Source organism: Homarus americanus, unplaced genomic scaffold (genome assembly GCF_018991925.1).
Source record: "Homarus americanus isolate GMGI-L3 unplaced genomic scaffold, GMGI_Hamer_2.0 scaffold19318, whole genome shotgun sequence".
NCBI lineage: Eukaryota > Metazoa > Arthropoda > Malacostraca > Decapoda > Nephropidae > Homarus > Homarus americanus.
Window position 1 is genome coordinate 6,607,117 of NW_024732238.1, and position 13,937 is coordinate 6,621,053.

General features: G+C 40.5%; 1 protein-coding gene across 1 annotated transcript; it reads left to right on the forward strand.

Annotated features, from left to right (window-relative positions):
• The first annotated feature begins 2,927 nt into the window (after nt 1–2,927).
• On the forward strand, nt 2,928–7,281 carry LOC121868406. The gene is made up of 2 exons (XM_042369015.1): nt 2,928–3,121; nt 6,716–7,281. The coding sequence occupies exons 1-2, from the start codon at nt 2,989–2,991 to the stop codon at nt 7,237–7,239; spliced, it is 657 nt and encodes a 218-aa protein (XP_042224949.1). The 5' UTR covers nt 2,928–2,988; the 3' UTR covers nt 7,240–7,281.
• The last annotated feature ends 6,656 nt before the right edge of the window (nt 7,282–13,937 follow it).

The following is a 13,937-nucleotide window of genomic DNA, read 5'->3' on the forward strand; positions in this document are numbered from 1 at the left end:
CATCACCACCACCACTGTCACCATCACCACCACCATCACTATCACCACCACAACTGTCATTATCACCACCACCACCGTCACTATCACCACCACTACTATCACTATCACCACCCCATACCACCACCACTACTCATTATCACCACCACAACTTCACTATCACCACTAATATTGTCACTATCACCACCACTTTGTCAGCACCACCACCACCACTACTCCTCTCCTATCAGGTTGAAGAGATAAATCGATCTGTTTTGATTTACTAACCTGTGTGTGTGTGTGTGTGTGTGTGTGTGTGTGTGTGTGTGTGTGTGTGTGTGTGTGTGTGTGTGTGTGTGTGTGTGTGTGTCACCTGTGTTTTAACCTTGTTATCTTCCACGTGCCGTTTGTCTATCTGGTGAAACTACTCAGGTGATCTGAAACGTTCCTTAAAAATATTTCACAGGAGGTGAGAGAACGTACTAACAGGTTCGAGAACGTATCTAACAGGAGGTGAGAGAACGTATCTAACAGAGAAGAGAACGACCTAACAGGAGGTAAGAGAACGCATCTAACAGGAGGTAAGAGAACGCATCTAACAGGGAGGTAAGAGAACGCATCTAACAGGAGGTAAGAGAACGCATCTAACAGGAGGTAAGAGAACGCATCTAACAGGAGGTAAGAGAGTATCTAATAGGAGGTAAGAGAACGTACCAACAGAGGTAAGAGAACGCATCTAACAGGAGTAGAGAACGCATCTAACAGGAGGTAAGAGAACGCATCTAACAGGAGGTAAGAGAACGCATCTAACAGGAGGTGAGAGAACGCATTCAACAGGAGGTAAGAGAACGTACCCAACAGGAGGTGAGAGAACGACTCAACATGAGGGGAGAGAACGCATCTAACAGAGGTAAGAGAACGCATCTAACAGGAGGTGAGAGCGCATAACAGAGGTGAGAAGAGAACGCATCTAACAGGAGGTAAGAGAACGCATCTAACAGGAGGTAAGAGAACGCATCTAACATGAGGTGAGAGAACGCATCTAACAGGAGGTAAGAGAACGGATCTAACAGGAGGTAAGAGAACGCATCTAACAGGAGGTAAGAGAACGCATCTAACAGGAGGTAAGAGAACGCAGGAGGTAAGAGAACGCATCTAACAGGAGGTAAGAGAACGCATCTAACAGGAGGTAAGAGAACGCATCTAACAGGAGTAGAGAACGCATCTAACATGAGGTGAGAGAACGCATCTAACAGGAGGTAAGAGAACGCATCTAACAGGAGGTAAGAGAACGTATCTAACAGGAGGTAAGAGAACGCATCTAACATGAGGTGAGAGCATCAAACAGGAAGAGACGCATCTAACAGGTAAGAGAACGTATCAACAGGTAAAGAAACGTATCTAACATGAGTGAGAGAACGCATCTAACATGGTGAGAGAACGTATCTAACATGAGGTGAGAGAACGCATCTAACAGGAAAGATTGGAGGTAAGAGAACGCCTAACAGGAGGTAAAGAACGCATCTAACAGAGGTGAGAGAACGCATCTATGCAGGTGAAACGTATCTAACAGGAGTGAGAGAACGCATCTAACAGGGTGAGAGAACGTATCTAACAGGAGGTAGAGAACGTATCTAACAGGAGGTAAGAGACGCATCTAACAGGAGTGAAACGCATCTAACAGGGGTGAGAGAACGTATCTAACAGGAGGTGAGAGAACGCATCCAAGGGTGAGAGACGCATCTAACAGGGTGAGAGAAATATCTAACAGAGTGAGAGAACGTATCTAACAGGGAAGTGAGAGAACGTATCTAACAGGGTGAGAGAACGCATCTAACAGAAGTGAGAAAACGCATCTAACAGGTTGAGAGAACGTATCTAACAGGAGGTGAGAGAACGCATCTAACAGGGTGAGAAACTATAACAGGAGTGAGAGAAAGTATCTAACAGGAGGTGAGAGAACGATCTAACAGGAGTGAGAGAGCATATCTAACAGGAGGTGAGAGAATGCATCTAACAGGGTGAGAGAACGCATCTAACAGTAGAACAACAAACATGATGCCTCATGACCAGGTCTAGACGTCTGTATGAGGAACCAATTTTCCTTAGCCGTCGGGTACTTGATGACGGCAGTTGATATAGTAAGTATGCATTAAAAATTAGAAGCTATGTGTGGAACGGTCACCTAGGCGTATTTCATGTCTCAACGCACACACACACACACACACACACACACATACACAAACACACACACACACACACACACACACAGGCACTAAGGCAAGACAAACAAACAACGAGCCACGCGTCTTCCCCGCCACTGGCCGCGAACAAACACGAAACTTGGAAGGTTGAGCTTGAACTCTCAGTCACTGCTTGACCCTCACCACCACACACTGAGTCATGCCCCACCTAACTCTCCTCTCCAGCCCTTTAGACATCCTTACCATCTTCCTCCCTCAAGAAAAAAAACCCTCGAAAAACAATTCCATTTCTCTCGTGTTAAGGGACGTGCTTCTGGTTATGGAATTTTGGAGGTCAAGGAGAAAAACTGTTTGAGTGGTAAGAAAAAGGTCACTTGTGTCACCAGAGCTCCGGTGTCGGTTCTGTGACTTAACTCACCGCACGAGAGAGTTTGTTTACCACGAGCTTGTTTAAACCCTACGTGATTGGTAGCTGTACCGTCCAGGAGCTCCTCCCCCACACAATGACGAGTTCCCATATTTATAAAGATATTTGTTTTATCTACAGTTTATTTGTTTCTTTCCATAAAATATATATGTAATGTTCGTAGGAGGTAAAGAATATATGTAATTAATATGTAATAATATTAAATAGCTTGTACAAGTAACTGAACATAAAAGTGCAATGTAGTTCAACGCGTGACGCTGATTGACGAGCGTGCGTATAACCTGTTACGGCACACGAGGAGCCTTCGTCAGTCATACGCGGGATGTTACCAGAGAAAGACATACAACCACTTTCGGAGAGTTCAGTGGGTAGAAGTCTTGTATGATGTTGAACTTACTTATTACAAGTGCAGTACCATTTGGCTCACGAACCATGAACGAAAGTGACTGTTTCTTCAGTGGCGAATACATGACAGCTGAAGATATTCGCTGGGAGAACTTCCATCATCGCAACGGTGAGTAAAAATTGTTGAATATAAATTGTAATTTTCTTTTTTTTTAGTGGTAATGGGTCAAGTGTGTTAGTGTGTAATGAAGTGAGACCTAATTCTTTGATATTACGACTTGAAGCTGAGTTTAGTGTTTCATAAATGCGCATAGAGAAGAGCTTTGGGGTTTAGTGTTGTGAATTGACTTGTGAAAATGACCAAACTACAGGTGTAAGCACTGAAGGGCGGAAAGCGATGACCGTAGAGTTTATACCGTGTGAGATACCTGGTTTTACTGTATTTCTGGTAGTGGTTAGGTTAGGTTATAATTATTTGGCTGTTATTTCATTATTGTTTAATTTACATAACGGTGAACTTACTGCATTAGATAAAGATTGATAACTGTCTCGAGTCATTTAGAGAAGCAAGTTATCTCGTAAAACATCAATATATATTTTGATACGCGACGCTCTTTAACTCACGAAACACGTATATTGTATTAGAAATGTACTAACTTTGGAATTAGAGTACAAGATCATTGGGTAAAGTGCACATTATGTACAGTACATCTGAGAGAAAGTATTGTACTCACGGAAATTAATACTTTTACCGTTCTAAAATTTTCGTATTCTGAGTCATGTTGATGTGGAACCATAAGTTTGTTCACTGTATCAGGACTTGTAATTATACTATCACCTGTAATTAGCACTTGTACCTGTAATTTTCACCTGTACTTGAATTTTACACTTGTACCTCCTGCACCTGTTTTTGTAATTTACATCTGAAACCGTCTTTACAAACTTAGTATTTGTGTCTCCGAGTTGTGTGTCTGCCTCTGCCTAGTGCTCGAGAATAGATGAGCCATAGTTAACATTACGATACTGAAGGAGTGGTACTGGGTGAAGGGACGCGGAGGTGTTCAGACGCGTGGCTCACTCGTGCCTATACACGCGCTTCCTCTCTCTCTCTCTCTTCTTCACACTCTCTTTCATCTCTCTCTCTCTCGCCCTGACCTTTGTTGACCTAGTGTCCGCACGCTGCACCTACCACCACTATACCAGCTGTTGTTCCTCTACCACTACTACCACAATTTACCACTACTACCACCATTTACCACTACTACCACCATTTACCACTTTTACCACCACCATCTGTTCTTGGGGAAAAATGTAGATGAAGACCGCAAGATGTCAGTTTTCCTAGTGTCGTAACATCCCCCATTATAGTGACGGTGGTGTCTGGTGCAGGGAGGGAGAGGGGGGAAGTGTCATGTCCGTTTGAGGTAGGGATATAATGAAGGTATTTAGGTCAGATATGGTGATGGTGGTGTAGGTGAACCTGGAGACACGATGGTGACTTATGTTCAGTGTTGATGGTGACGTATACCAAGCCTCAATAGTTAATAAGTGGGTTTAACTTTTTCCTGAAGAGAGAATTATAAGGCTCTGCGACACACACACACACACACACACACATTACGTACACAAAGCACAAAGAAACTATTTAGTCACTTGCTGTCCTGCCAAGATTAAGGAGACTTAACTTGTGAAATGAAAGAGAGAGAGAGAGAGAGAGGAGAGAGCCAGTAGTCCACGTGTCTGTGTAGTGTTTGACTGGCTGGCTCACCCATGCTTCTCCTCCTCCCTCCCTCCAGTAACCTTGAAGGGAGTCTCGCTACTGAAGGAGGCTGGGGGAAGGAGGAGGAGGAGGGTGCTTGGTGGAGAGAAAGAGGGAGATAAGAAAACGAGACTGAGAGAGAGATAGAGAGAATATCACTGTTCATTGTTGTAAATTACCATCAATAAGAAAGGTATATTCATAGCCCCATATACAAGTAAGATACGTGGGCGCTCTCTCTCTCTCTCTCTCAGACATTTAATATTTTCTCTGTCTCCGTTGCGTGTTATTAGCGTGTGTATGTGTGTGTAATAAAGGGGAAAGATGTTTGGATGTTTTCTTTATAAAGCTGTATGATCAACCCACACACACACTTGTCCACGAGGCTAAATTCAGGGGAAGTTCACTATCAATCTCTCTCACTATCTCACTTAGTCACTCTAGTTAGCGTCTGTCACCATCACCACACCTCACTTTCACCATCAGTGAGTAATTGAGATGAATGTGGGTATAAAAAAAAACTGAAGTCTACCTCACCAAGTTATCACCATGGTTATTGTGTGTGTTCGTCTTGGCTACTGGGGAGGAATTAGTGATGAAGGGAGGGAGAAGAAGAGAGAGAGATAATAAGGATGGAGAAAGAGAAATAATTAACGAAAGAGATGGAAAAGGGAAAATTGATTGTGTGTATGTCGTTGTTTAGTCACGTCATTAAGGAAGTGCGTAGTTCATCCTGTCGAAAGAAAATATTCTAACCACGCATCATTAAGAGAGGAGATGACCGTGTGAGTGTGAGTCATCAATGTAGCAGCGACTTAGAAATACTTGTGTGTTATTGTGATTAAGATTTTGGAATAAGAGAGAGAGAGAGGGGGGGGGGAATGAAGAAGATAAGCATGTTGGTTGGTTGGTGAGAGGTGGTGGGTGAGGTTGAGTGGCACTGAAGGGTGGCCTGCTCACCCCCCAACTCCCTCCCCCTTCTCCCCATGTCTTTTTATCAGGGTGCCACTGCCGCCGCACAGTCGTACAGGCACCACCACCACTACTACCACACCCACCACCATCACTACAACTCACCGTCACCACCACCACTACTATTTTTCATCGCCACCACTATTACCACTATCTACTACCACCGACCACCACTATCCATCACCACTACTACCACCATCACCACTACTACCACCATCACCACTACTACCACCATCACCGCGCCAACAGTATCACAACTCAGTGCCTCGTTAAGGCTTATCTCCGGGTTGCTTTACACTGATAACAAGCCCGCAACATAACTAGTATTTATTTCATCAGATTATTATGGAGGAGAGAGAGAGAGAGAGAGAGAGAGAGAGAGAGAGAAGGCTATCTCACACACACACACACACACACACACACACACACACGGAGATGAACTGGTACAAAACAAAATCAGTTATTGTTTTGTTTTTTTAACCTCGTGACTGTCAGAGCGTGGAAGTGTTGACCTTTGACCCAAAAACATCACAAGATTATATACTGTGAATAAAGCGAGTTACTCTTCCTTGTGTATTGTGTCAAGGAACTCAAGGTGGGTGAGAATTTCCTGCGTTGGTGTGTTTGGTTTACTGTTTTCCTTGCTGAGAGAGTGAGAGAGAGAGGGGGGGGGAGAGTGAGAGAGATTGAGAGAGAGATAATAAAATCGTAATTCAAGTCCACAGTTGTTCAGTGTGTATATAATCAGTGTAGTTATACGTATGACGGTAAACAGTAAGATGATGATAATTTTATGTTGTAATTATAGGGTAAGAGGAAGCTTATTAGGGTTTCTAATTATAGGGACAGATAATAATTATAGTTTCTAGTTGTTATATTAACCAGGGAGAAAGTTATTAATATTTTCTAACTGTAGTTATAGTAACGGGGAACTAATAGCTGTTGTAGTCCGGCTAAACGGACACTAACTAGCCCCTCCCCCAGCCAGGAGTGTTAACAGTACTAACCCTGCGGTAATGTCTCCACCATCAGGACTGCCTCTGCCTGACGTCATCATCAGCAACACGCCTCCGTCACCCCTTCGACGGACACGCTCCTACCACTTCCTCTTCCCTGAGAAACCCTCGCGCGTCCAAATCACACCCACACTCCCTCCACCATCCCTTGACACGCCCCCAGCCACGCCTGCAGATACCCTGGAGGTCGGCAGGGGCTCCCATACCCGCCGCCTCCATGGGAAGGCTGGGGACGGAGGAGGAGGAGGACGCCATCCAGACAGGGTTAGATCACATACAAGAGGTGAGACGCAGGCTACCACCCCGCCCCCAAGTTGGTCCTCATCTCAACCTTCCCCAGCTCTCCTGGTCCTCCCCAGCGCCTTCGTCAGCAGCGAGGGGAGAGGATGGGAGAACAGCAGCCAGGAGAGGGGGAAGAAACCAGGAAGAGAGGGAGAATGCCCAGGAGAGGGAGAGGAAGTGTCGCGTAAAATAGGGAAAGACCTACGCAAAATCGCTGATGAGTTCCAAGTCAACAATGCCAGGGTAAGTACAATGTAATTATAATCATTAATGGTAGTTACTATGATTGTGTAGTGTATATATGTATTGTTATTATTAAGACAAGTAAGTAATCTTAGCTCCTCGTCGTTATATTACTTGACCTTTGACCCCATGACTGCATAACACATGGAATATGTCATAAGTTACTGGGTTGTTTGGTCATGGTAGGACAAATTAACCTTGACCCTTGTGACCAAGTGAGATAAGGTCAAGTACGTGACCTCACAACTGCTACATAAAGGTTATCTGAGGTCAAACGCTGACAAGTGTGACAGACAAACAAACAGAGGAGAGAAGACAACAAAATTAGCTGATAGACAGATGGAGATATAGAAAGACAAATTGATTGACAGATAGACAGGAGAAAGACAAGTTGATTGACAGATAGATGAAACAGAGACAAACAACCAAATTGACAGGTAAACAAGAACACGATCTACAAATTGACAGGTAGACAAAAGATAAACAAACGAAGTGACAGGTGAAGTGGACAGTGACAAACACTCAGACAACAAGTGACCATCTCCAGCTGACGGATAGGAAGTATTAGCAGTGTCAGCTCATCAGAGTAGCACGTGCTTGTGTTTATCCCAGCACGTGAGGGGGGGGGGGAGAGGTCACCTGTGTTAATTGACACCCCATCACACCTGTGTATTACCGGGAAGGTGAGATTGGGAGAGAGGGAGAAGAGAGAGAGAATGGAAGAGAGAAAGAAGAGATAGAAAGAGAGCGAGAAGAAAGAAGAGAGAGAAAGAGAGCGAGAAGAAAGAAGAGAGAGAAAGATAACCCAACCTACTCAATCTGATAACACCTACAAGATAACTCAATAACGAAACGAAATTGTAGTTATCATAATCACAACAGAAATACAATAATCCAGTGTTATCGTCTGTTATCTTAAGAGTAAGGATGATAAAGAGACTCACTCCCCCCACCCACACACCCTCACTCCCCCTCTTCACTTCCCCCCCTCCACCAGATAACGTCACGCAAGGGGCGAGGTGATGCTTACGAGTGAGCACCGGATTATCGAGTAGGGAGGAGGTAATAATTCAACCATTCACAGATAATCGGTAGTTAATCTCATAATTATAATATGGTAACGAGACCCACGTGCGCTTGTTACACCTACCAGCTTACGATGGTCACCTGGACGCTAAATGGTTGTTAGAGTAGTAATTGCCAAAAGTGATTAAGTGAGCAGTATTTATATCGTTTGTTATTATTTTTTTATATAACTTAATTTCACCCAAAAGAGAACTTACATACATACATAACAATACATATATACATACATACATACATACAAGTTGCCTGTAGTATATAATGACAAGTTCCAATGATCTCATTACACTGACGATATCCACTGTCTTCTTCCTATGGATCACTTCTGCGCCTCCTTCATTAGGCTGAATTGTCTCATTTCGTCTTCAGGATGTTGGCCTCTCTTTGGTTCTCCCCAGACTTGCCGTTGACAGGTAATCTGCAGGAGATTGAGTTTTATATCTCTGTGGTGGGGCCTCAAGCTGTATGAGTCCCCCCAAAACCTTCCTTCTTTATAAAGTGAAGGACCTGTCGTTCTTCACCTGCTGCTGCTGCTCTTCGGCAAATTCCATTTATTGAGATCTTCTTCCTCAAGGTGACCCTCTGGACCAACTTCATTCCACCTCGGCTTCAGCGAAACCTCCTCAATGCTCTTTTACGAGGTTTACCTTTGAAGAACCTGATCTTATGGACAAAGTGTGTCATTGAACCAAGGAAATGAGAAATCGTGATGAAATTTAATGTTATTGTGAAAATAGAGACGTAAAAATTCTTTGGGTGTATCCCGGTGCCCCCATGACCAGAGGGGCCACTTGTGTAAGCAGTGTAAACTCAAAACTCTTGTATAATTTGGCTAAATAATACACTTTACGAATATTTATAAATCATGTTCATTGTCCCTCGTCTCTATGCACTTAAGAACTTGACTTACAAGATGACGTAACAAAATGAACAGGGACTGTAGAGAGTTTGTTCACTCTTGTTCACCTTTACCTGTATTGTTGTGTCAGAATTAATGACAAATGCCCCGAGATATGTGTTCAGTTATTTAAGAGCACATCCCCAGCAGGAGGGAGTGGATGGTGTCTCCGAGGGATTACATATAACCAGTTGGTTCATTTTGTCCGCCACTGCCCTGGCGTCTTTCACTACTAAATAGGCTAAAAACTGGCTTCTTCAATCACAATCCCCCCAAAACTCCGCCGCCCAGCTCTCCTTTAGAAGATTTTTTTATCGAACTGTAAGAAAAAAATTGATTACTGTCGAGAGCTTGGCAGAGATTGAACAAGCCAGAGAACATTCACTGCTGGTCGTCTTCTGCTGCCTTCTGTGTGCAGCTGGTGTTGGAGGACCGGCTGTTTGACTACTGAAGAACCTACTGTCGGCCCTTTCAAGAACCAGCTGTGTGCGGGTGATGACAGTTGGTGTCCACATAACTTGGTGTAGCTTTATATGAAAAGGCAAACGACGGATCTCATTCGCCACTAGTAAGTATTCTTGTACACCGCAGGAAGGCCGTGAGGCTGACAGCGGTGAGGTTGTACCGAAAGGCATGATTTTGATCCCTTTTTTTTCAGTTGAATTTTTTGTATATATTCCCAAAATAGACTTGGTTGTTGTTAGGCTTTTATCTGGAAATTGGTGCCGTTTCCATTCCTGTAAATACTAAAAAAAAAAAACGAAGATTTGTTACTACCAATTTCCAGTACATTATGTTACACTATAATGATTTTTTTAAGTGTCTTTACTACTTTCATTATAATTATCTGATAAGCTGTGGATTTCTTTTATAAATGTGGGGATATTTCTGCCAATATTATGGGCATTTATTATTATTATTACATGACCAAAATCTTGCCTTTTCGCTTTATGTACTGTATATAGCATAGTATAACTGGTGCTCTAAGTCATATATTAAGCAATATTATTTCTCCTGGACACGGTCAAGCTACTCTAACTCTTATAGGTTTTGATATACAGGTATTAATACGTTGCTCCCTTTGCTCAGTATCGTGTTTGTGGAGCAGAGACATAAGTTTAACGTACATTTGATCGCAATTGTAAAAAAAAATGGGCTTTACCGTTTTGAAATTGTTTTTAGAGTTCATATTAGAATTAATAGGAATGGCAATATGTAAATGTGTATGACGTAAAAGAGTCAGCAGTTGCTCTGTCAGTGTCCACGGTCATCAAAGCTATAAGACGTGATAATTATCTATGTGAAAAAATAACTAAATATACTGTATCTAGCCTCTCGGACCCCAAACTTGAAAGTTGATTGGTTGTTCTGGCGATGCTCATTTGTTCCCGCCATAAAAATTGTGACAGTTGATTGGTGGGTTGGGATGCAAACACTTGACGAGAATGGTGAAATGTTTCGCGCCACAATTCCTGATAGCTGATTGGTTTACTTGATGTTTATTTTGTTTACCATGTTAAGCGTCACCAAGCGTCGGGTTCGAAGGCTGGTTCTTGCATAGTAATTAAGGCTCTTTATAAGATTGAATTAAGAGCTTTAATTGCTAGTCTCTGTTTTAGCCCGAGCTGACCTGGCTCTCTGTACGGGGAAACTTCTCTAAACCGAACTTAGTTTTTTAATGAAAGATTTAAATACTTTTGCCTTTTGACGATAAAGTAGGTCAAAGAATTTTTATAATAGTATAAATATATATAAGATTTTTTTATGTTCGGATTATTGAAGTCTTGTCGTATCGTCTAACAGTGTTGCCAGACTTAAAAAAAATATTTCACAGCTCCCTCCATTATATGAGTTAATGTAAATAGAACTTTTGAACAGTAAATTATCCTTATATTATATAGAAGGAGAATCTCACTACTTAATTTTGATAAAATAAAACGAAAATGAAGAAAGAGATGACTTTAAAATTCTGAATTATATTAGAAGAGTTGTTAACTTTTATCTGTTAGTGTGTGATGACGTACTCTGGCAACACTGTGACCCCCTAGTCAGCTATATCAGCAATCAAAATGATCTCCAATAATTTTGCCAGCTGTGTGCAATTATGATCTCCTTGCTGAGTGTCCGCCCCCCTCTCTCACCTCCTACACCCCCCCCCCCTAGCTAAACTACACCCCATAACCTGTTAACTAATACTTGATGATAATTGAGTCTTTAGTTTAATTCTAGATTAATTCTCTCCCATAATTTTTTTGTCTATTATAAAACATCTTACTTGAAGTTTAATTATTTGAAAGTTTTAATGTTAAACCACTTATGATGTTTTAGTCTCTATGGTAAAGTAAACCGTAACTTAAACCTATACAGATAAAGTATTTAATTAATAAGTAAAATATTAAAAAGTTATGAATATCTGATTGGAATATATATTAATTAATTATGATCATTTAGACGCATTTCAGCTTAAAATTTTACCCCGTTGTCACTTTCCATTTAATTAATTTTGTTGTTGTGAGTAGTTAAGCTTGAGGGGTGGAGAGAGAGAGAGAGAGAGGTCAAGGGTTGTTAAGGACCAAAGTCCCTAGAAGTTGTTGTGAGCCTCTTGTTTACTGGACGCATGTTGATATACACCATTATAGTCAAACCCTCTAATTATTTATACACAGTTCTGGTTTTAGTGTGTTAATAAATCAAGCTGTATTTCATATAACTATTAAGAACTAAATTAAATCAGATTATACGTTAGGTATTTTTTTTTGGTAATTAGCGGTGGGTCAGGTGTAAACAACATGGTCTAGAGGTCATTATGGCCTGGCTCGAGGCTCGTCTCCCCCCCTCCCCCCAACACGCCTTTTTTCGTCTTTCAGTAGTTGAGTCCTGACTGTGTCTCTTGTCATGGACTCTGAGAAAAAGTGTAAATAAGTTAGACAGTAGTTATTTTTAAAGGTTTGATTGTGGTTGCCATCTGTCTTCGAATATCTGTCATTAGCTACTAAAATATGTTTGTCATATTTGTCAGAAAGAAAATAGTATTATTCTTGAAATGAAGTCATAATTATGTCTGTAGTGAATGTGTTGAAGCACAAGAAAAGACACACACACACACACACACACACACATATACTGTACGTGTAGGTACAATAGGTGCACAGTGTAAGTTTCGACATGACGTACATATACTGTAGGTTAGCGTATCATCGGGTTCCACTGCCAAACGTAGGAATAATTTTGTGGTTTGCCATAGCCTTAGAAAATTGCCTTTATTTTTCCAATACAAAAAGAGTTTCTGCTGTTAAGAAACGTCTATTGTCCTCCCCAAATTCTGGATTATAAGATTATGGTAATAGTCTTGTGCCTTTTTGCTACCGAGAGCTTATTATGCTTCTAACATCCCATTTGATACAAATTCTTGTTAATTTATATTTTTTCAAGCAATGTTTTATACGGTGACATTTTTGCCTGTTAAGTGTGCAATAGGGAAAGGTCATGAAGTAGGATTTTACTTAAAGGACTATAACTATGCATCTTTTGTATGACTCACTGATGACCTGATATGACCTTTGATCTTTTTGGAAAGTTAAGGGGCAGGTTTCGTGTCCAGACGTTGACCTCAATCGGTGACCTGAAGGGAGAAGGGGCCTAGGGATATTTACCCTAAAAAAATATGTATATATATATAAATTTGATCTAAATTTTTATACCTAATGTGTAAATTATCATGAGGGTCGAGTGTAAAAAAATCTAAATAGAAATATATATTAATTCTGTAAACTATTCTTAAAAAACAAATCCTTATATATCTTATTGATTAGAAACGTTTATACAAAGACGTCAACAGAGATGTCTACTTGGATATCATAAAAAAAAATACAAGACCTTTCAAAAATCTATATATCTTGTTATAAAGTACAGGATATAATATAAATATACCTTTTACAATGAGAATATATTATTGATAATTAAAATAGGTAAACAAAATGTATCCCTTAAAACAATATGTATTTTTAAATTGGTTTACAAAAAAAAAATGGGGCCCTATCCCTAAGCTCCGTCCCCTTCAGGTTACCACGGTGACTGTACATACGGGACCACAGCGCTGCTCTTGTAAGTGCTAAAAATCGTCACTACCCATCTTTGTCTTTCAAATTTGTAAATAATTTTCATTTTTGTATCTGCAATAAACGGGATTATATGTATCAGTATGTGTTTGTTTCCTCCCTATGTATTGTTTAAACTACCACCTGTTTACTGTTCATGCCATTGACGTGTATAATATTTTTCAATGTAAAAAAAATGAAAAAACAAAAAGTGAAAAAAAAATGAATTAAAAATAAAATAAATTAAACAGAAAACAAATAAACAAATACAAATATTAAAAAATATGCATTAAAAATATCTAAAATAAGAAAATACTTTTAATTGTTAACTGAAATTAATTTTAACTGAACGACTATTAAAAAAAAGACTGAATTTTAATTAGCCTCAAATAAAAAAAAATACCAACAGAAGAAAATAAAAAGTATAGAAAGGAATAAAAATGATAAAAAAGTAATAACGAAGTAAAGAAATAGGAGAAAAAATAAAACAATAGAAAAAATAAATAAAAATAAAGGAAAATTAACTAAAGAATCTAATGAAATGATAATGACACATACCCACACCCTCACTACAATGACAAAGTTGGGTAATATCTTGAAGAATATAACCCCCCCTCTCCCCCCCTCCAACCAAC

Coding starts and splice junctions, on each gene's coding strand:
- LOC121868406 (XM_042369015.1), top strand. CDS start 2,989: ATGATGTTGAACTTACTTATTACAAGTGCAGTACCATTTGGCTCACGA. Junction 3,122..6,715: donor GAACTTCCATCATCGCAACG/GTGAGTAAAAAT, acceptor CTCCACCATCAG/GACTGCCTCTGCCTGACGTC.